Source organism: Diabrotica virgifera, chromosome 7 (genome assembly GCF_917563875.1).
Source record: "Diabrotica virgifera virgifera chromosome 7, PGI_DIABVI_V3a".
Taxonomy (NCBI): Eukaryota; Metazoa; Arthropoda; class Insecta; order Coleoptera; family Chrysomelidae; genus Diabrotica; species Diabrotica virgifera.
The window spans coordinates 27,713,399-27,735,017 of NC_065449.1; the positions used below are offsets into that span (position 1 = coordinate 27,713,399).

The following is a 21,619-nucleotide window of genomic DNA, read 5'->3' on the forward strand; positions in this document are numbered from 1 at the left end:
AGAATGTCCGACTACGAAAACTTCCCATTAATTTTGTCGGACAGAACTTCCAATTGCTTTTTTAACCTTTCATTAAACTCTCATGCAAAAATCAGACTGCTATTCATCACCAACATAATTCCTGTGATGTGACATGTTCTACGTGTCGGACTCGTTAAAATGCCCAACATTTTTGTCGGACAAACATTTTCGCATATATTACATAACGTTGGCTATCGAATAAACTTAAAAACAACTTGCTATTTTTCACAATCATAAACTTGTCAGGACGACACGTTTATCATGCTCCACAGTTAAAACTTCCCCTGTTCCAGTGTTCCCGTGCATCAAAGTTTGTCCGACTAGACACCGTTAAGCTATTAACAAATTTTCAGCTTGCTATTAATCAACTTTTCTTTCTTACGCGGGATCCAGGTCTAAAAGCAATTCAGATTTGAATTCCCCGGAAAAAATCCTATAAGACTGTACCTTTAACTCAATTTTGATAAAAATGGAGTTGTCCGTCTTTGATACTAAGCTCCTCAAATAAACATTGCTTTTTGCTTAATTTCAATGTTCAAGCTGCCACCCATCTGCCTCTTGGTATGTTGAATATTGAATTTAAGCAACAAACAGTATTTATTTATCAAATAAACATTTTTTTCCGTTTTATGTCAGCAGTAGAATGTATTTTGAGTTAAATAAATTAAATACATTCTTCTTTTTGTGTCAATTAATTCAATTTAAAATAATTTTTCTTGGACATACAAATAATTATCATCATCATCATTGGCTCGACAGCCCTTTCTGGGTCTTGGCCTGTTCCAGGATTCTTCTCCACTCTGATCTGTTTCGTGCTTTTTTTCTCCAGTTTTTTATTTTTAAGGTTTTTATATCATTTTCTATTTGTTCTAAATATCTCAGCTTCGGTCTTCCTCTTGTTCTTTTTCCTACTGGCATCTGTTTGAATATTTTGTTTGGTATTTCGCCTTCTTCCATTCTTTCTACATGTCCCATCCAACGCAGCCGTCCTATTTTAATGAATGTTATGATATCTGGATCCTGGTATATTTCGTATAGTTCAAAGTTGTACCTTCTTCGCCAAATTCCATTTTCTTTTGTGCCCTTATATATGTGTCGCAAGATTTTTCTTTCAAAGGTGGCTAGCAATGTTTCCTCTCTTTTAGTGAGTGTCCAGGTTTCTGAGCCGTATGTGAGTACCGGTCTTATTAGGGTTTTGTATATTTGGCATTTTGTTTTCCTTGCGACGCTATCTGATCTTAGTTGCCGAACTAAGCCATGGTAACTTTTATTGGCAATAAATATTCGCCTCTTCACTTCCTCTGCTACGTTATTATCAGATGTGACTAGGGATCCCAAGTATGTAAAGTTTTTTACCCCCTCAATGTTGTATTCTCCTATTGTTATATTTTGTGGCTGCCTTATTTCTGTGTTTTTACTTACCTGCATATATTTTGTTTTGTTCTGGTTGATTTTAAGGCCACTATTTTGTGCAGCTCGTTCTATTTGATTGAATGCCTCTATCATTTCTCTTCTTGATCTTGCGATTATGTCAACATTATTTGCAAATGCTAGTATTTGCACGCTTTTATTAATTATTGTTCCTCGAGTGTTGACTGTTGTGTCCCTCATTATTTTCTCGAGTACGATGTTGAACAAGATGCATGATAGAGCGTCTCCCTGGCGTAGTCCCTTTTCACATCTATTGTTTCCGTTAGTTCGTTTTGTATCCGGATTTTACTTTCTACTTTTAGAGATTCTTTTATCAGTTCTATTAGTTATGTTGGTATATTAAATTCTTTCATTGCGTGTTGGTATATTAAATTCTTTCATTGCTTTTATTAAGAATTCTCGGTTTATATTGTCATATGCGCTTTCGAAGTCTATGAAGATATGATGTGTGTCGATGTTATGTTCACTTGTTTTTTCGAGGATCTGTCGCAGAACAAATATCTGGTCTATTGTTGACTTCTGTCTACAGAAGCGACTTTGGTACCTGCCAACTATTTTTTCAGCGTGTGGTCTAAGTAGAATATGTTGAACTTTACCAAATGTTTTTTCTAAGTTTATAAAATATAAGTACATGGCCTAATTCATGTCAACATCTCTGGACCAGCACATTTAAGCCGAACAAAGCATCTCTTGAGGCCTTAATTTCGTACATTTCTTTAAAATATCTGCCAACAAACTGTATATAATCGTTAAATATATTTTAAAGGCACAAAGAAAAGGGAAATTACGACCCCATCCAGTGGTCAAGATTCGAGTTCGGACGTTCCTAAAAAGAAACGAGGACGCCTGGATCCATCCGTCGAAGCTGAAGAGCAATATCAAAGCAAAGTCGAAGTGAAAGTAAAGATTCCGGACGAATTAAAGCCGTGGTTAGTTGACGACTGGGACGTCATTACGAGGCAAAGGAAGTTGTTCAATTTACCCGCTAAGAATAGTGTCGATCAAATTTTTGAAAATTATTTAACTTATAAGAAATCTACGAAATCGAATAATTCCAGTAAGGAGTCTGCTACAATTGAGATTATCAAAGGTGAGTAAAGCGTTGGATGTATTATACCCCAGGCTGTGGGTGAAAAAACGTGATATAATTCAGGAATTTTTGAAACGTATCAGGTGTTGTAAAGGACGATGCCAGGAATAACTTATACTAAAATGTGACCAAAAATATTGTGAGCCTTTTTTTTATTGCGATTTTCATTTGTTAAATTTGCAATTTTTAAAGATTTTTAATTTTGCAGCTGAGGATATTGATTTTAGAGAAAAACATTTTAATAGAAAGTTGTCGTACATTAAAAAACCTACAATTTGAGCTATGGTAAGTTTAATTTCGTTTATTGGTTATTGCAAAACAGCCTGCGAAAGGTCCAAAATGGAAGTTTTTTATAATTGCGTTATTTATTGTACAAATAATTTTTTTTATTTTTTAAAGCTTTAAAATAAAGATCTTTCAATTCCAAACATAAAAAAAAATTGTAAGGCCGGATTAACGAATTTGTTGCTTAGATATTATAAATTGTTTATCCCAAGAGGTCAAATGTCGAAGGCTATAACTTTTTGAAAAAAAAATCGTAGAGAGTTGGTGAAACATCCAATCTCTTTCCAAAGAGTTATATTTTCATATTCTGATGAAAATAAATGCGTAAAACATTTTTAAACCTCTAATTTTTCGGTTTGAAAATAAGGGGGCAAATTTCGTTATAAACATTTAGAGCTGAAGTGGCCCTGTACATCCTATAAATTTTTAACTTACAGATTATTGTTGCTGAAGACGAAACGAAGATTTATAAAAAAATAAAAAAAATTCTACGACCAACTGAAGCCGAGCTAAATGTTGGGTGGTTTGAAAATAAGGAGGCATATTTCGTTATAAACATTTAGAGCTGAAGCGGCCCTGTACATCCTATGAGTTTCTAACTTACAGATTATTGTTGCTAAAGACAAAATGAAGATTTAACAAAATATAAAAATTTTCTACAACCAACTGAAGCCGAGATAATTTTGTTTCTTTTTTCCTAAATCGTAGTGCCTTTATTTATAACAATTAAGAAATTATTTTACAGTCATTGGCTAAAGAAAGGGTTATATTATCTTAAAATAAAAATTATTATAAAATATAGTTACATTTAATTATTAAAAATATTTTTAAAATCGGTGCTTTTGCGAGCGGCTGAATTTTGCAAATCGCCCAGTTTGCTTCAAATCCGCGCACTCTTAAAATTTTTACGTAACTTGTATTAAATTTTGACCGAAAACAATTTAATAATATTACAATTATAATATACAGTCTATTTACCACTGTATTTGTTTTGCTTGATAAACTTTTATATGTGAAATCTCATTTCTGAAAAAAATAATATTACTATATTTTTAATTTATTCATTGTTATATAAATATAATAATAATAATGTTACTTCTTATTATACAATATAAAACTTTTTCTTCTTCTAGTGACTATCTGTTTTGGATATTGGCGACCATCATGGCAATTTGGCAAACCCCATTTGTAAACTGAGAACCAGGAAGGCGAAGGATTACCTTGCTAGAAATATTACGTACACCGAGAGAACAATTTCTTTTCTCCTAAAACACCGATTTCTTTGAGCAATATTTCTTAAAAGTTAACATATCCTATTAACTTAAACATACCGGTTCACATATAAAGAAACGAGTTTTTTAAACACAACTCAATAATTTCTTACAGATAATTTCTTCAATACTAAGAAATGCATTAATGGTTACATTTAATTTTCTTATCCTAAAGTTTTTATTTCTTAAATTGAAAACTACAAATATTTTGCAGTATAAGAAATATAATGTTAAGTTAATCCATATTTATATTTGTGAGTAAGAAATTTTCTTGCAATCAAATAAATATTTTAAACCGCAAGAAATAATTCTTCAGAAATACCCTCTGTAGTAACTGTGGTTATAAAATAAAAACTTTGTCATCAATGCCGAAATGTTACTTGCAGAGAGATTTTCTTCCGCAAAAGAATTGCGCAATGATTTAGTCGTCAGTGTTAGTTAAGATGGCGTGATATATTCATGTTCATATAGATGGATTTTGGATTTATTAGTGTTCTTTAAAAATTAACGGATATTTTGAAGGTACGTACATATATTAAATAAAAATAAATTGAGTAATTTAAGATGTAATAATAATATTGTTGCTTATCCGAATGGTTATAAAAGAAACATAATAGGATCTTTATATGCTTTTTAGGTATAATGATGGACAACTCTGAAATAAAGGAGCCTATTATTCTAACTGGGAAATAAGCCACAATTTAAAGCTGGGACAGAATGATATTTTATAGCTTCAGAACAATATTAAGAAATGAGTTATTAACCAAATACGGGGCCTTCCAGAAATGGTAGAAATTCATACATGTAAGTACCTTTTTAAAAATGTGTATACTTATGTATCATCTATCAATACAACGCTATATCAAACATGGCGGGTGCAACGCTGATGATGTTTTCTGTTAATTTATTTGAGATAAAGAAATCAGTTAGTCTAAAAGAAATATATGTTTATGGTTAAGAAATGTTATTGCCGAAAACCGAGAATTAGTTAATATGTATTAAATGACTTAAGATGTAAACTAATAATACTTTTCCGTAATAAAATTCCTTAATGATTAGGTATGCTGTCTCTTTTAGATTATAAAAATAAAGAAAATTACATATTATTATGTCTTCTTCAATGTTTTACATTGGTTGTATTTTCCCTCTTGTTTTAGCTAAACAATGTTTATTGTGTGACTTAATATTATACAGATAAATAATTAATATTTCATTACCAAAAAGAAAAAAAAACAAACAAAGATTTGTAGGTTAAATAATGCCATGTTTGAACTAAATATGATTGATAATTATTAGTATTAATAGTTCTTATGTGGGGCCGTATATTTGTTGTTTTTGTATTTCCTACATTTGTCAAAATAAATATCTATATCTTTATAAAAAAAATTTATTAAAGTAAGTTTACTCTTTCTACATAACGATTTTGTTTTAGCGAATTGCTGATATACAAAGTGCTATTAACAACAGAAGGAAAATTTGAGGAAGTTGGATTTGCCTCTCCATCCATTTATTGTTGTGTAGAATCCAGTGGTTTAAGAGTGGAGAAATTATTTGTATGTAATAATAACGTTTTATATCTTGTTTTTATTAATAAATAATGATTTTACCTTAACACAATGATTTATTTCGCCGTATGTAATATCACTTTATTGTCAAGAAATATTAACTTAACTCTAAATATACGTTTATCTTTGCGAAATATATTTCTTAACATTAAATACATTAATTATTAATAGTAAGATAATAATATTCCTTACCAAGAAATATTATTGCTCAGAAAGAATAGTTTTGTAATGTGTAGAAAATATAGTTTTATGACTAATAAAATTAATTAACATTAAGTGTAATTTCTTTCTGATAAATGGGTTTGAAGTTTGCCAGAAAGTGATAGTTCAATCATGTGTAAGATATATTTCTTTGGCTATAGTAGAATTTATTTGAAATATTTTAGAAAATTATATCTTACATACAAAGATATATTTCTTAGGCAATATGCCAAGTCGATCTTTCTTAAATATTAATAAAGTTTCTTTATGTCAAGAACTTTTTTCTTTCGGTGTACGTCGTTCAACACAACAACTACAAATCTTTTTAGAGCAGCAGTACCGATTTAGTGTGCAAGTACAGATTGCCATGATGGTCGCCAACATCCAAAACGGATAGTCACTACAAGAAGAAAAAGTTTTATATTGTATAATAAGAAGTAACATTATTATTATTATTATATTTATATAACACTGAAAAAATTAAAAATATAGTTATATATTTCATATATATGTATGTATCATTTTTGTAATATTATTTCTTCAGAAATGAGATTTCACATATAAAAGTTTATCAAGAAAAACAAATACAGTGGTAAATAGACTGTATATTATAATGGTAATATTATTAAATTGTTACGTAAAAATTTTGCGAGCGCGCGCATTTGAAGCGAGCCGGGCGATATGCAAAATTCGGTCGCTGGCAAAAGCACCGATTTTAAAAATAATTTTTAATAATTAAATGTAACTATATTTTATAATAATTTTTATTTTAAGATAATATAAGTTTTTCTTTAGTCAGTGACTGTAAAATAATTTCTTAATTGTTATAAATAAAGGCACTACGATTTAAGAAAAAAGAAACAATTATCTCGGCTTCAGTTGGTTGTAGAAAATTTTAATTTTTTTATAAATATTTGTTTCATCTTCATCAACAATAATCTGTAAGTTAAAAACTCATAGGATGTACAGGGCCGCTTCAGCTCTAAATGTTTATAACTAAATTTGTCCCCTTATTTTCAAACCGAAAAATTAGAGGTTTAAAAATGTTTTAAGCATTTATTTACATCAGAATATGAAAATATAACTCTTTAGAAGGAGACTGGATGTTTCACCAACTCTCTATGATTTTTTTTTCAAAAAGTTATAGCCTTCGACATTTGACCTCTTGGGATAAACAATTTATAATATCTAAGCAACAAATTCGTTAATCCGGCCTTACAATTTTTTTTACGTTTGGAATTAAAAGATCTTCATTTTAAAGCTTTAAGAAATAAAAAAAATTATTTGTACCATAAATAACGCAATTGTAAAAAACGGCCATTTTGGACCTTCCGCAGGTTGTTTTGCAATAACCAATAAACGAAATTAAACTTACCATAGCTCAAATTGTAGGTCTTTTAATTTACTTTTACTGTAGTTTTAAAATTAAAAATCTTTAAAAATTGCAAATTTAACAAATAAAAATCGCAATAAAAAAAAGCTCACAATATTTTTGGTCACATTTTAGTAGAAGTTATTCCTGGCATCGTCCTTTACAACACCTGATAGGTTTCAAAAATTCCTGAATTATATCCTGAAATCGACCTATTTTTCACCCACAGCCTGGAGTATTACGTCTATTTTGATATAATATGTTATGTATCATGATCAGCCCGTCATCATTAAGAGGCTACATCAGCGCGCCATCAATATTGTTTTCGAAAGTTCTGTGAACTTTTAACAGTGTGGCAACAGTGCGTCGGCAGTACGACAGTGACACTATACTATCAAAAATGAAGGCACAGTGTTGTGCTAACAATAATCATGCCTATTCTGTAACTCATTTCGATGATAGAAGTCAGGAAAATCGAATAGAAGTGGCCATGTCGAATAGAAATAGTCAAAATCGGTATTCCATAACTCCCTCGGAATCTCTACAATCGGAATAGTGAATAGAAATGACTTCGACACCGTTTACCCTGTCAAAATTATTCGATAATCGGAATTGTGCATGACGCAAGCGCATTGTATTTTGTTTTGACGTTTATATTTTATATCTACTAAAAATAATTTATTACTACTTATTTATAGTATTTTTACCTTTTGTATGCTTTTTCTCATGAGGATCTTTCAGTGCGTCACAGTTTTTCGATTTCTTTCTAAGGCATTAAATTGCATGTGACAAAAAAAAAACGCACGTCGGTGATTACATTTCGTCGGTGACATTTACAGTAAAACCTGCCATATCCGGATCAATGTGGCGACAGACCGATCCGGATATGAAAAAATCCGGATATCAAGACCACTACTTCTTTTACAGACTCTGACCCGTTTTCTCCTTCATACATTTCAGTAATCAACGCCGTCAATAACTTTCGTCGATAGACACGTTTTATAGATTCTATAATACATTATTTCGCCATCTTTTAGTTCTTCTTTTAGTGCGTTGTCCAAGCAGGACTCCCTTTCTCGGTAGATTTCGGTAGATCCGGACGGCACAGAACCGTCCGGATATGGGGAGGTCCGGATATGGCAGGTTGTACTGTATAACATTTATTCTAGTTGTCAATAGATGGCGCTATAATCGAAAAAACGAATTATTAGAGAATTCTATAATATATCTACGAATATAATCTGTTCAATTTATAAGACTATACAAATCAAAGGAAATACCATTTTATAAATGCAATAAACACAATTGATTTGATTTTATGCCAAATTGCAAATAAAATGTGACAACTGTCAGATTTAACTAAAATGTCATGTCAATAAAATGTATATTATCACGGACTTACCTTTTTTTCCATCATTTGTGACGCACTGAAAAATGCTCATGAAAAGAAGCTTATAATCGATTTTTAATGATTCCAATGTGACAAAATCTAGTCATGGGATAAAAAAGTTTATTTGAAGAAAGTGTAGTTTTTTGTTCTTCTTAATGGCGGTACGGACTCGTTTTTTAAATATTTTATTTAAAAGGCTACAGTAGCGATCAACAGGTAGCAACAAACGCGTTCCAAGATTGCGGCTCTAATTTTGAATATTTTGGTCGAGCTATTTGGCACACATATTCGTAATATAATAAAGAATGGCGGCACAGAGCCCAATTTCAGAAATATGTTAGTACGTGGAAATTACTCTATAACTAAATAAAATATTGAAAAAAGGAGCCTGTACTGCCATTAAGAAGAAAAAAATAAACTTTCTTCTAATAAACTTTTTATCCCATGCCTAGATTCTGTGTATCTTGGAACTACTAAATTTTTTTATTTCTAACAAGAAATCGAACATATAACTAAATAACTAATTAGGCAACATAGAGAAATTATCACTGTTATTTTGACAAACCTGCGACAGATTTTCTCTAATCTGTTCTGTCATCTTTATCGATATCTGTTCAGTGCAGTAGTGTGTTAATTTAAGAATTCGTTTTTGTTGTTTCATAGGAAAGTAGTGTTTATTGATAGTTACAAATGCGAAAAATTGTATCAAGAATACAACGAAAGCAAAAACCAAGAAATTGCGGACGAACTACTGCACAGTTTGGATGCAGCCAGACGGCAAAAATGGATGGAAACTGTGGAAAAACTAGACTTTAGTAAATCAAGCAGAAAAGCGTGGTTCTTACTTAGAAAACTTGGTAGTAGCAGACACTCAACTAGAGACAAAGTACCAATAGTTCCCAACAGAGTGGCCTCCCACATTGTAGCAAACTCAAGGGCACCTGGAGATCGTGGCCACACCACCAAAGTAAAACAAGAACTAACAATACTAAAGTCTGCATGCCCACCTACATCTGAATACTCTGACGAGTTTACTCCAGACGAAATTACCTCAGCAATATCAGAAATTAAGTCTGGAAAGGCACCCAGCTCCGATAAAATACATCCAGAATTTTTACTCCATTGTGGCAAATGTGCTAGGAAATGGCTGGCTGATTTCTACACAGATATATTAAAATCAGGAGAAATCCCCATTCCCTTAAAAAGGCCTCCATTATAGCCATATTGAAACCAGGAAAAGCAAATGATCAACCCCAAAACTACCGATCGATTGCACTGCTGAGCTGTGGCTATAAACTGTTGGAACGCTTAATCCACAACAGAATTAGTAACAACATATTGGGGGTGATACCTATTGAGCAAGCAGGATTCAGACCTAACCGCAGCTGCACAGATCAGATCATATCCCTAACAACACATATTGAAGCAGGTTTTCAAAGAAAGCAAAAAACATCGGTTGCTTTCCATCCCATGCCAAAAGGTAACCAAACTCATTGATAGCATGCTCACCGACAGACCTTTTCACGTCACAAAGGGCAACTTATGAAGTGTCCAAATGAAGCTCAGCAATGGACTGCCACAGGGATCTGTTTTGGCACTCTTACTCTTTAATTTATACATCGCGGACCTACCTAGGACAACTTCGCAGAAATTTGGCTACGCTGACGATTGGGCCATTGCAGCAAGACATAATAACATGAACGTTACAGAAACAATACTGACGAATGACCTTGCTGTTATGGGTGAATATTTTCGCAAATGGAGGCTACGGCCCAATGCAACGAAAACTGAAGTGTGCTGTTTACATCTGAAATGGCCCAGGCCAACAAAAAAACTCTACGTTCACTTTGAAAACAGATTACTCACTCATAACTCAACACCAAAATATCTTGGAGTGACTCTTGACAGAACTTTAAGTTTTAAGGAACACCTACAAAGAACGGCAGAAAAACTGAAGACGCGAAATAATATAATCCAAAAGCTATGTGGCACCACATGGGGTCCTCAGCCTCCGTACTCAGATCATCCGCTCTCGGACTCGTATACTCGGCGGCTGAATATTTTTCGCCGATATGGCTCAATAGCAAACACACGAAGATCATTGACACCCAATTATACCAGACAATGCGAATGATCTCAGGTACAATTCGACCAACACCGAACTATTGGCTTCTCATTCTGAGTCATATTCCACCGCCGAAACTAAGAAGAAGTCATTCTCTTCTCAGAGAATATCGAAAAATCGAGGCTAACCATCAACTACCCATCCACCATGATAAGCTTGATATCGAAATGAACAGACTGCGCTCCAGATATCCCCCATTGTTAAGGCCACCTCCTTACATCAGGAACATTTCACCTCACCAACGCTTGGAGAAGACAATGGGAGAGCGACTCACCACAGGAATCACACCAACTGGCCTGTATCGATCAGAAACCGCCAGGCTTTGAATTGCTCCGCTATACATGGACGGCGCTGAACAGAATAAGAACAGGTACCGGTAGATGTGCTGACAGCTTGCATAGATGGGGAAAGGCCCTTAATCCTGAGTGTGACTGTGGTGCGCAACGGCAGACCGTCCGCCACATTATTGAGGAATGCCCTCAAAGGCGGTACCCTGGAGTTTTCGATGAGTTCCTGAATGCGACCGAAAATGTTTTACATTATATTAATACATTACATGTGAAAAAAAAATTCAGTTTTTTCAAGGAAAACTTGTCAACTGATTTATCTTGGACCTTAAGTTTCCTTTTTCAATAATATGTATTTCATTATAATTTAAATAAACTAGATTTATGTAACTACAGACCATGTTGAAAAGTTGTTCAATTCGATTGCTAAAATGTCATATGTCAACTGTCACTTGTCATGAGAAAAGATGAAAGTACCTTTACCAGCACACACTATCTGTGTCAGCTGTCATTAAAATCCACCAGACTACATGCCGCCATTCCGCCATTCTTCATACTGACACAGCACACATCAGATGGTAAGGTCTCGTGACCTTACCATGATCAAATTTTTGTTATATGTAATGTAGTTTTTCGTGAAAGTCCTTTGTGCTTGTAATATATATGTTTTTTCAACTTTTCCGACTAAGAACAGCAAGAATTGACCACCTTTATTCAAAATACAGACAAGGTTTTTTTCTATATTTTTTCCATCATTAAAAAACTGTACAAGTAATAGAAGTATTTTTTGTATATCGTACATGGGATCCATCTCTCCTCATAGTGGTATTTTGAACCTTTTGACGTAAGTTAAACTTTTGAATTCTAATATCAATTATTCATTAGAGACCTTTCTATTGTAGCATAGCTCCGAAGATGGCTTTATAAGCCGAAAACGCTCAGCTAGGAATTATTTGTTTTACACACTTCAAAAGTACACTTTTCCCTGTTCACCCAAAGGTGACATGGTTCCAACTTGCGCTTTTACCCTGGGGGTGGATGCAACCTCTTCGGGGGTGAAAATTATGTTATTAAGAATAACACCATAATTCGATAGGGGGACAAATTCTAAGCAAAATTTATTATATAAAGTTATTTAAAAAAATTAAAACTTTTTGAGTTATTAAAGATCAAATATTTTATTTTTTCATGAGAAAAATGCATGTTTTTAACCGATTTTTCACAAATAACTTCGCAAAAGGATTGTTATTACCAAAATTGAAGCTAATAAAAAACTAAATAAACTCCTTACTAGAAAAATCTTTTAGTGTTAACTTAAAGTGAGTTATAAACTTAAAGTTCGGCGAGTACCCAAATCTAAATATTCAAGCTTAAATAACGGGAAAATGGTGCATTTTTTAACATAAACTTATTAAACATTTGTCAAAGTACTTAGAAATATCTATCAAATGAGCACCCGAACGAGTCGATAGCATTAAAATTTATGCGCTAACATTTTTTCAAAATGTATCTTTTAAAAACTTTTTCAAAAAAAAGGTTATTGTTTTTTTTTATTAACTCCGTTAATTTTTATGATATCAGATTTACCTAAAATCCATTTGAAAGCTAATTCCAAGGGCTATTAAACCAAGTTGAACTTTTAGATCCCTTACTTTTTTTTAAATAAATGGTTAAATTGCACCGGTTACATGGTTCTCGCAGCAAAATTTAAGCTTTAAACGTTTCTATCTCGGTTATTTTTTACCCTACAGAAATAGTAAAAACGGTGAAATATTTAATACACAAAAAACTAAAATCTGGTTATATATCATTGGGTATTTTTGGAGTGATTATCAAAAGAATATAAGCAAGTATATTCAAATGGGAAATAAGCCACAATTTTACCTAAAAATGATTTTATTAACGTTTCGACGCCCAAGTCGGGTGTCGTTGTCAAAATACAAAATAATACTAAATAAACAAAAATGTTGTTGCTTAGTAAAAAATTCTTCTAAAAACTTAAATAGTATAAATTAATAAAAAATACCACAATTAGTAAATCAGTAACATATCGAGTTAGTACATTGAGTATTTTAGTATTATTTAAAATTTAAAATATCAAGTCAGAATTCGGTATTAGTTTTGAGAGTAAACTAAATGTAAACCCAAATACTTACGATGTCGGGATAGTATCACGAGGTTTTTCCTGGTTTTCCCTCGTGATTTACTATGGAATCTCTAACGCGAGAATTTCAGTGCCACCGTTGCATTTGGTTGTCTTTTTAAAGACAGATCACATGCTATGATTTTTTGTGGCGGATATTCTTGAGTTGGGATTGATTTCATGTAATCGAATGAACTATCTTTTAGTAAAGTCGTCCCAGGAATGCAACTCATCAATATTGGCAATATCATTTTAAAGTCGTCTACTTTAAAATGTATAATACGTGTCTGAATTGCCGATATAAATGAGTCAGATTAAATAAATTATAGAAGAATTTTTTACTAAGCAACAACATTTTTGTTTATTTAGTATTATTTTGTATTTTGACAACGACACCCGACTTGGGCGTCGAAACGTTAATAAAATCATTTTTAGGTAAAATTGTGGCTTATTTCCCATTTGAATATACTTGATTATAAAAATGCCACAAGAAAATAGCTTCAGAACAACATAAAGAATATAAGAATTACGATAATTTTAAAAATTCTGATTTTTTTAAATTACATCTTTTTTTCAAAAATAGACATTCTAGACCGGTCAAAATTATTAAAATAATTACTTATGCTACTTTTACTTTTTCTTTTCATTCTACGCCTAAACCAATAAGCCACTACAACGTCTTCCTTAATTGAGTTTGAGTTCATAATTTTAACTGAAATGAATAATTGTGCCTCCACCATCATCGCATGGTTGCTGCGATTTATCGTTCGTTCTCTTTAAACCTTTCTAGCAATATGTCGTGGCGATAAAATATCGCTTATCGGCTATCGCCCGAGTATGAACGCCGCCTTATACCTTAACTGTATAATTAAAATATTTAATTTGTTTAAATATCATCTAATTTTTTTAATGATTTCTAGGTATTAAAGAATACTTCAACGTAATGTTAGGCACGCAACTCCTATATAAATTCGAGAGACCACAATACGCCGAGATTCTCCAGAATTACCCCGATAAGCCGATGTCGGACATTTACGGAGCGATCCACCTTCTGCGTCTCTTCGTCAGACTAGGTGCCATGCTAGCTTACACCCCATTAGATGAACGTAGCATACAATTGTTGCTACAAAACGTACAAGACTTCCTGAAATATTTATTAAAGAATAGTGCGCAGTTATTTAGCCTTCAGGATTACGGGAATGCTTCTCCTGAATACCATAGGAAGGCTCTGTGATATCAGGACGAACTCGACTGGGATAGTTGCGACTAATGCAGCTGCATATCCAAAGAATTTACATGTTGTTTTCGGGATGTAGTTTTAAGACAGAGTTATACAGGGTGTCCAGAAACTCTCCTGCCACCGAAGACCGTAGATTCCTGAAATAATTTTATAACAATTTAACCCAATTCATATAATACGAAAATGCTTACTAAGGGAACTAGAGCTCTTTGCAGATGGCGCCTTGTAATTAGCATTCTTTAAATACCTCCAGAACGCTTCTATTTAGGAAAACAAAAACTGGTATGTTACTCTAGGCTAATTAGCAAAATACAAGGAAAAGTTATTTACCAGCAATTTTGTTGCTGGAATCGAATCTTATGATCGTATATATTAATACTATAGGTATGCGAAGTCCGCAGATAGTGTGCTACTTTTTTATAAACAAAATGGCGCCTGAAAATCGTGTTTTTTTCAATTTTTGCTCTACAACTCCAAAGATTTTAACAAAAACACCCAAATAAAAAAAATCAACAATTAATAACCATTCAATTTCGTTGCAAAACGAAAATACAGCCGAACCCTATTCTAGTCCAATCCGAGAGTGCAGCAAGCACCTCTACCGGTTTCGAAACTTATTAATCTCTCATCAGGAGGCACATATGCTGCTCTCCCTGATCCAACCAAAACAAAACCCCGACATGCAGTCCCGGATTGCAACGAACGAAATGGCATAGATGCCCTAGCGGCAACTGCTAGCAGAAAGACTAAGTTTTCACTCTAATGGCATATAAAAAAAAAACATAATGCTATTCTACATCCCACCAGAATGAAAACAAGTCTTTTTGCTAGCAGTTGCCGCTAGGGCATCTATGCCATTTCGTTCGTTGCAACCGGGACTGCATGCCGGGGTTTTGTTTTGGTTGGATCAGGGAGAGCAGCATATGTGCCTCCTGATGAGAGACTAATAAGTTTCGAAACCGGTAGAGGTGCTTGCTGCACTCTCTGATTGGACTAGAATATGGTTCGGCTGTATTTTCGTTTTGCAACGAAATTGAAAATGGTTATTCATATTTGATTTACATTTTCTCTGATTGGAGTACGAAGGGAACTATTCTCTTTGGAACTTTACCGCGCTGAGCAGATGGGACGTGAATTGCAAATTGTAGAATTCTCTCATCTTCCTTAGTCTCAGCATCCGTATGGCTTGCAAATTGTAGAAGCCTCGGAGGTGTAACCAGAGAAGGTTCCCATTGTTTTCATTCTGGTGGGATGTAGAATAGCATTATGTTGTTTTATATGCCATTAGAGTGAAAACTTAGTCTTTTTACCCAAATAAAAATTCACCATAATTAAATTCTGCATAGAGACGTGTTTTTCCCGATTTACTTTGACGAAAATTTTCCCCAGTAAATGGGGGTTTTTCCAACAAAATCTTTAATTTTCAAGTAAAATTTTAGATAAGTAATTGTTTATCAATAATTAAATAACTTGGTAATATAAAAGCCCTTTTCGTATAAATTATAATTCCAGAAGCCGATGGAAATTTAATGAACAGTTTAGCAACAATTAAATTGTTAATTAAAAATTTACGGTTGCTATAATAACCACAATAATCATAATACATAAGAATAACTACGATTTTTATATAAAAAAAAAACACTGTACCTATCTTATATGTACTTTACAGAATTGAAATTGGACTATTTAAGCGACCTCAGGAATATTTTAAAATTATAAACAATTTTTTGGCTTATAAACAAATAGAATATCTCGGGAAATATTAAATTAAATTAAATCATGAAAACGGTATTGGGAAAAAAAAGCAGCAAGGCGCTTCTTTTAAAAGAAAAAAACGTTTAATTGTGATGAGTGGTTCCTGAGTTACAACGGGTCAAAGTTGACCGGTATTTACGGCAAAGATATAAACAATAGAATCATAATTTTCAAACCATCACCTTTTTAATTTTGTCCTCTTTCTCCACACCAATTTTCATATCTTTAAAATACCCATAACATATTATAATAAAAACTATCGATATTACGAGTGAAAATTGACAAAAATGGCAAAATTCCAATCAAAAATTAGGTTGGAGAAAATGTAATCTCAAAGTTCAAAATCGGTATACGTTAAAAAAATGCATTTTCTCGGCTTCCCATGGAGCAATTTTCTTCATTCGTTTTTTGTTCACAAGTAACTCGAGTAGAGCCATCTAACCAACGCATTATTAAATGTCATACTTGCTTTTGTTTTGTTATAATATATTAATTTATTTATAAGAAAAGAAAACTACATATTTTTCCAGTTGTAGACTTTTTTTAGATAAACTTACTACAAGTGTACCTTTTAACATTAAAAACACAAATATTCTCAATTTAAAGCTGCATAATTATTTAAACAATCTTTATTTAAACAAATTAAAAATTTTTGTTATAATAAATAAATAAATTTATTATAACAAAACCAAAGCAACTTTGACATTTAATAATGTGTTAGTTAGATAGCTCTACTCGAGTTACTTGGGAACAAAAAAAGAATGAAGAAAATTGCTCCATGGGAAGCCGAGAAAATCTATTTTTTTAACGTATACCGCCGATTTTGAACTTTGAGATTACATTTTCTCCAACCTAATTTTTGATTGGAATTTTGCTATTTTTGGCCATTTTCACTCGTAATATCGATAGTTTTTATTATAATAATATATGGTATGAGTATTTTAAAGATATGAAAATTGGTGTGGAGAAAGAGGACAAAATCAAAAAGGGGATGGTTCGAGAATTATGATCCTATTGTTTATATCTTTGCCGTAAATGCCGGTCAACTTTGACCGGTTGTAATTCGAGAACCACTCATCACAATTAAACGTTGTTCTTTTAAAAGAAGCGTCTTGCCGCTTTTTTTTCAATACCGTTTTCATGATTTAATTTAATTTAATATTTCCCGATATATTCTATTTGTTTATAAGCCAAAAAATTGTTTATAATTTAAAAAATTCCTGAGGTCGCTTAAATAGTCCAATGTCAATTCTGTAAAGTACATGAGATAGGTACAGTGTTTTTTTATACAAAAATCGTAGTTATTCTTATGTATCGTAATTATTGTGGTTATTATAGCAACCGTAAATTTTTAATTAACAATTTAATTGTTGCTAAACTGTTCATTAAATTTCCATCGACTTCTGGAATTATAATCTATACGAAAAGGGCTTTTATATTACCAAGTTATTTAATTATTGATAAACAATTACTTATCTAAAATTTTAGTTGAAAAATAAAGATTTTGTTGGAAAAACCCGCATCTTCCGGGGAAAATTTTCGTCGAAGTAAATCGGGAAAAACACGTCTCTATGCAGAATTTAATTACAGTGGATTTTTATTTGGGTGTTTTTTTTTGTAAAGTTAAAATCTTTGGAGATATAGAGCAAAAATTGAAAAAAACACGATTTTCGGGCGCCATTTTGATTATAAAAAGTAGCACACTATCTGCGGACGTTGCATACCTATATTATTAATATGTATATACAATCGTAAGATTCGATTCCAGCAATAAAATTTCTGGTAAATAACTTTTCCTAAAATTGCTTATTCTCCAATAATCTGCCCAGACTATGTCCATTTATCTTCCAGAGATTGTCACGGGTAGTTCTTTTAGGACAATAGACTCAGTAAAACACAGGTTAAAATAAAATAAATATATTGAGGATATACAGTTTAAAGTTAACAAAATAAAATATAATTCTTCGCCCCGTTCCGGAGAAAGCTCCCTGAGCGGAAGTCTGCATAACAAAAATTAAATTGTATATATAACTATCATCAAAAACATAATAACAATATTAGAATCATACAATACACAACACAGTATGTACAACAGCAATCACGCTACACGGAATCAATATATCTACATAATTACACACTCTGACTCGTAGCTCATCACACTTCAATCTAGTGTGATTACAATCAAGCATCGACGCACCCGACAGCTTCGGGTTGGAGGTGGCAGCTACCGCTCACTGTGGTTACAGCTCCGGCGGAGCGCCTCTTCACTACAGAACGCGTCCACCTCGGCACAGTTCCAATTCATTCCTTTGCATATCTGCCGTTTGAGTTCTTCCCGGTTCAGTATACCGAGAAGAACTGATTTTATGATTCTCCTTTGTCGTTTTAAATCATGATACTCTCGGTAGCTATCACTCCTTAGTTTCACCGGAGAGGTGAAATTGTCTTAAAATTATCTGAAAAATCTCCGGTTTTCGTTTGTCAAGAGAGTTTATAGACACCCTGTAGAAGTTTAACGCTAAGAATGAAATTACTGTCGGACGGTGATGCGTGGCATCATTGTCAATTTTGATCATCATATATTGTCGGTAAAAAAGTCTTTGTTGTAAGTTATTATTTGTAAGAATAAGTACACGGATGCAATCTTTCGTTTAATAGTTTAGTTTAATACAAGATTTAATGAAATAATTTTTATAGAAATTGATTTGAAATTTGTAAACCAGGGTTTTCCAAATAGTAAGTATACAGTGATGAGCGCGTTAACAACCGGCGAAATAACGCAAAAGATGGACAACATAATGCGTTGTGAAATAAAAAGAGATGAAAATATTAAAGGTGGGAAATTATCCTATAATATATTAATTAACTAGATAGATAATTAGATTAATTATCCTATAAGGTATTAACCTATAAAATATTACCACTTACGATAGTTTCCCACCTTTAGACTTAGCTAAGAGCTAGTTGACTTAGAACGAATAGAATAAGTGAGTTTGGAAGCAAGGCTGTCCATAAATAAATCAAAAACAAAGATTATGATTAATGAGTTAATAATTGTACTTTAATTCTTAAAATGTTTTTATTTAAAAGTAATTTAAATATTAAACAGACACAGTTTTTCCATTTCCTCATGCAAAATACTACCTTGTCATAAATTGACGTTTATTTGTGTCATTCTAAACGAAAAACAGCTAACGTCTAAAGATGGTCGTGTTTTATAGGTTTATACCGATAATTTCCCACCTCTACTAGTTTCATCTCTTTTTATTTCACAACGCATTGTGTTGTCTATCTTTGGCGTTATTGTGCCGGTTATTAGCGCGTTCATATTTATAGTTATACCGCACGCACTGTATACAATTTAATTTTTTTAATACACCCCTTCACTCATTGTATATAATACCCGCCCCATAAGCAAATTCGAATAATACAAGGTGATTGAGTGAAACGGTACGATTTGACAACGCAGCTGACGATAAAATAGAGGAGCCGCGGGCTTGCAACGTAAACGTTGTGAATCTAGAGAGTAGGACGTTTAGTTATCATGGATGAGTGGTCTTGTGAACAACGCGCATTTGCTGTGAAAGCTTATCACAAAAATGGTGAAAGTATTGTGCGTGTACAACGAGCATTTCGTATACACTACCATTTGCCGCCCCGCGCTGCAGTTCCGTCTAACATGGCTATTAAGACTTGGTTTAGGAACTTTGAAAGTAGTGGTTCAATATCACAAAAAGAGTGGCAGTGTCAGAACTGCTCGCACACCACAGAATATTGAAGCGGTGCCAAATTCATTACATGCGAGTCGTCGCAGGGATCTTCGAGCACTCGCATGTAATGAATTTGGCACCGCTTCAATATTCTGTGGTGTGCGAGCAATTCTGGCACTGCCAGCTCTTTTTTGTGATGTTGAACCACTACTTTCAAAGTTCCTAACCCAAGTCTTGTAACTTGATCTTGTGAACGGGGCGACAAATGGTAGTGTAAACGAAATGCTCGTTTTTCACGCACAAAACTTTCACCATTTTTGTAATAAGCTTTCACAGCAAATGCGCGTTGTTCACAAGACCACGCCTATATGATAACTAAACTTCTCACTCTCTAGATTCACAACGTTTACGTTGCAAGCCCGCGGCTCCTCTATTTTATCGTCAGCAGCGTTGTCAATTCGTACCGTTTCACTACTGCATCGCCATTTACTTATAAACAAAGCTACACTGGGGTGCAAAATTAACCGGACACCTTAAAAATGGGTCATTTTTGATGTCTCGAATTTCCTAAACCTGTTGTCCGATTTAAGTGATTTTTTAATATATTAGCCTTATTCTTTAGCAATATCGCTGTTATAGTATTGTTGCTAAACAGTTAAATTTTCATTGTATACCGGGTGTATCGATCAAACTGTGTTTTTTTTCTCAAAGTTCGCATCACTCTGTGGAATATTCTAGCATTTATAAAATACTGAAATTAAAATCCAACTATAGCCTCATGTTTTCTCAACATTTTGTTTTTTGATTCATTCGCTTGTTGGATAATAAAAAAGTTAGGTACTTTAACAACTAGCCATGTTTTTCATCAATACAGCGTGTTTTTAAATAATAGTGGCATAATAATTTTATAATAATAATTGGCAAACTTTGGGGGGTAATTCTGCATGAAAAACTAATGACAGTTTGCTTTATCAACGATATGTCTGCAAATACTTCGTTTCCGAGATAGGGGGTGTTGAAAGTTTTCTTACAAACTGACGATTTATTTATTGCTTTAAAACCGGTTTAGGTATGCAAATGAAATTTGGTTGGTTTTAAGAAGTAGTTATTGCAAATTTTTTTACATACAATTAAGAATTTACTATTCACCATTGGCGCGCATACTGGTAATATGAGGGCTTATATTACCCGTATGCGCGCCAATGGAGAATATAAAATTCTTAATTGTGTGTCAAAATATGCGCAATAACTATGTCTTAAAACCCGCCAAATTTCATTTGCATATCTCAACTGGTTTTTAAGCAATAAATAAATCGTCAGTTTGTAAGAAAAATTTCAACACCCTCTATCTCAGAAATGAAGCATTTGCGGACACAGGTTTATAAAGCAAACTGTCATTATTCTTTCATGTAGAATTACCCCTTAAAGTTTGTCGCACTTATTTAGAAACACCCTGTATTGATAAAGAGCATGGCTAGTTGTTAAATTTCCTAACTTTTTTATGGTCCTACTTAAGCGAATGAATCAAAAAACAGAATGTTGAGAAAACATAAGGCTATAGTTGAGTTTTAATTTGAGTATTTTATAAATGCTAGAATATTCCACAGGCTGATGCGAACTTTGAGAAAAAAACAGTTTCATTGGTACACCCGGTATGCAATGAAAATTTACCTGTTTAGCCACAACATTATTACAGCGATATTGATAAAGAATAAGGCTATAACATATTAAAA

The 21,619-nt window shown here is 32.9% G+C and overlaps 1 protein-coding gene across 1 annotated transcript in view; it reads left to right on the forward strand.

The window, feature by feature from the left end:
* The window catches only part of LOC114329335 (mortality factor 4-like protein 1), a 43,725-nt gene extending 28,706 nt beyond the window's left edge, over nt 1-15,019 (forward strand). The window contains exons 3-4 of the mRNA XM_050656301.1: nt 2,219-2,542; nt 14,102-15,019. Of these exons, the coding sequence (XP_050512258.1) occupies nt 2,219-2,542; nt 14,102-14,415 (638 nt within the window). The 3' untranslated portion in view covers nt 14,416-15,019. The remainder of the gene's footprint in view (nt 1-2,218; nt 2,543-14,101) is intronic.
* The last annotated feature ends 6,600 nt before the right edge of the window (nt 15,020-21,619 follow it).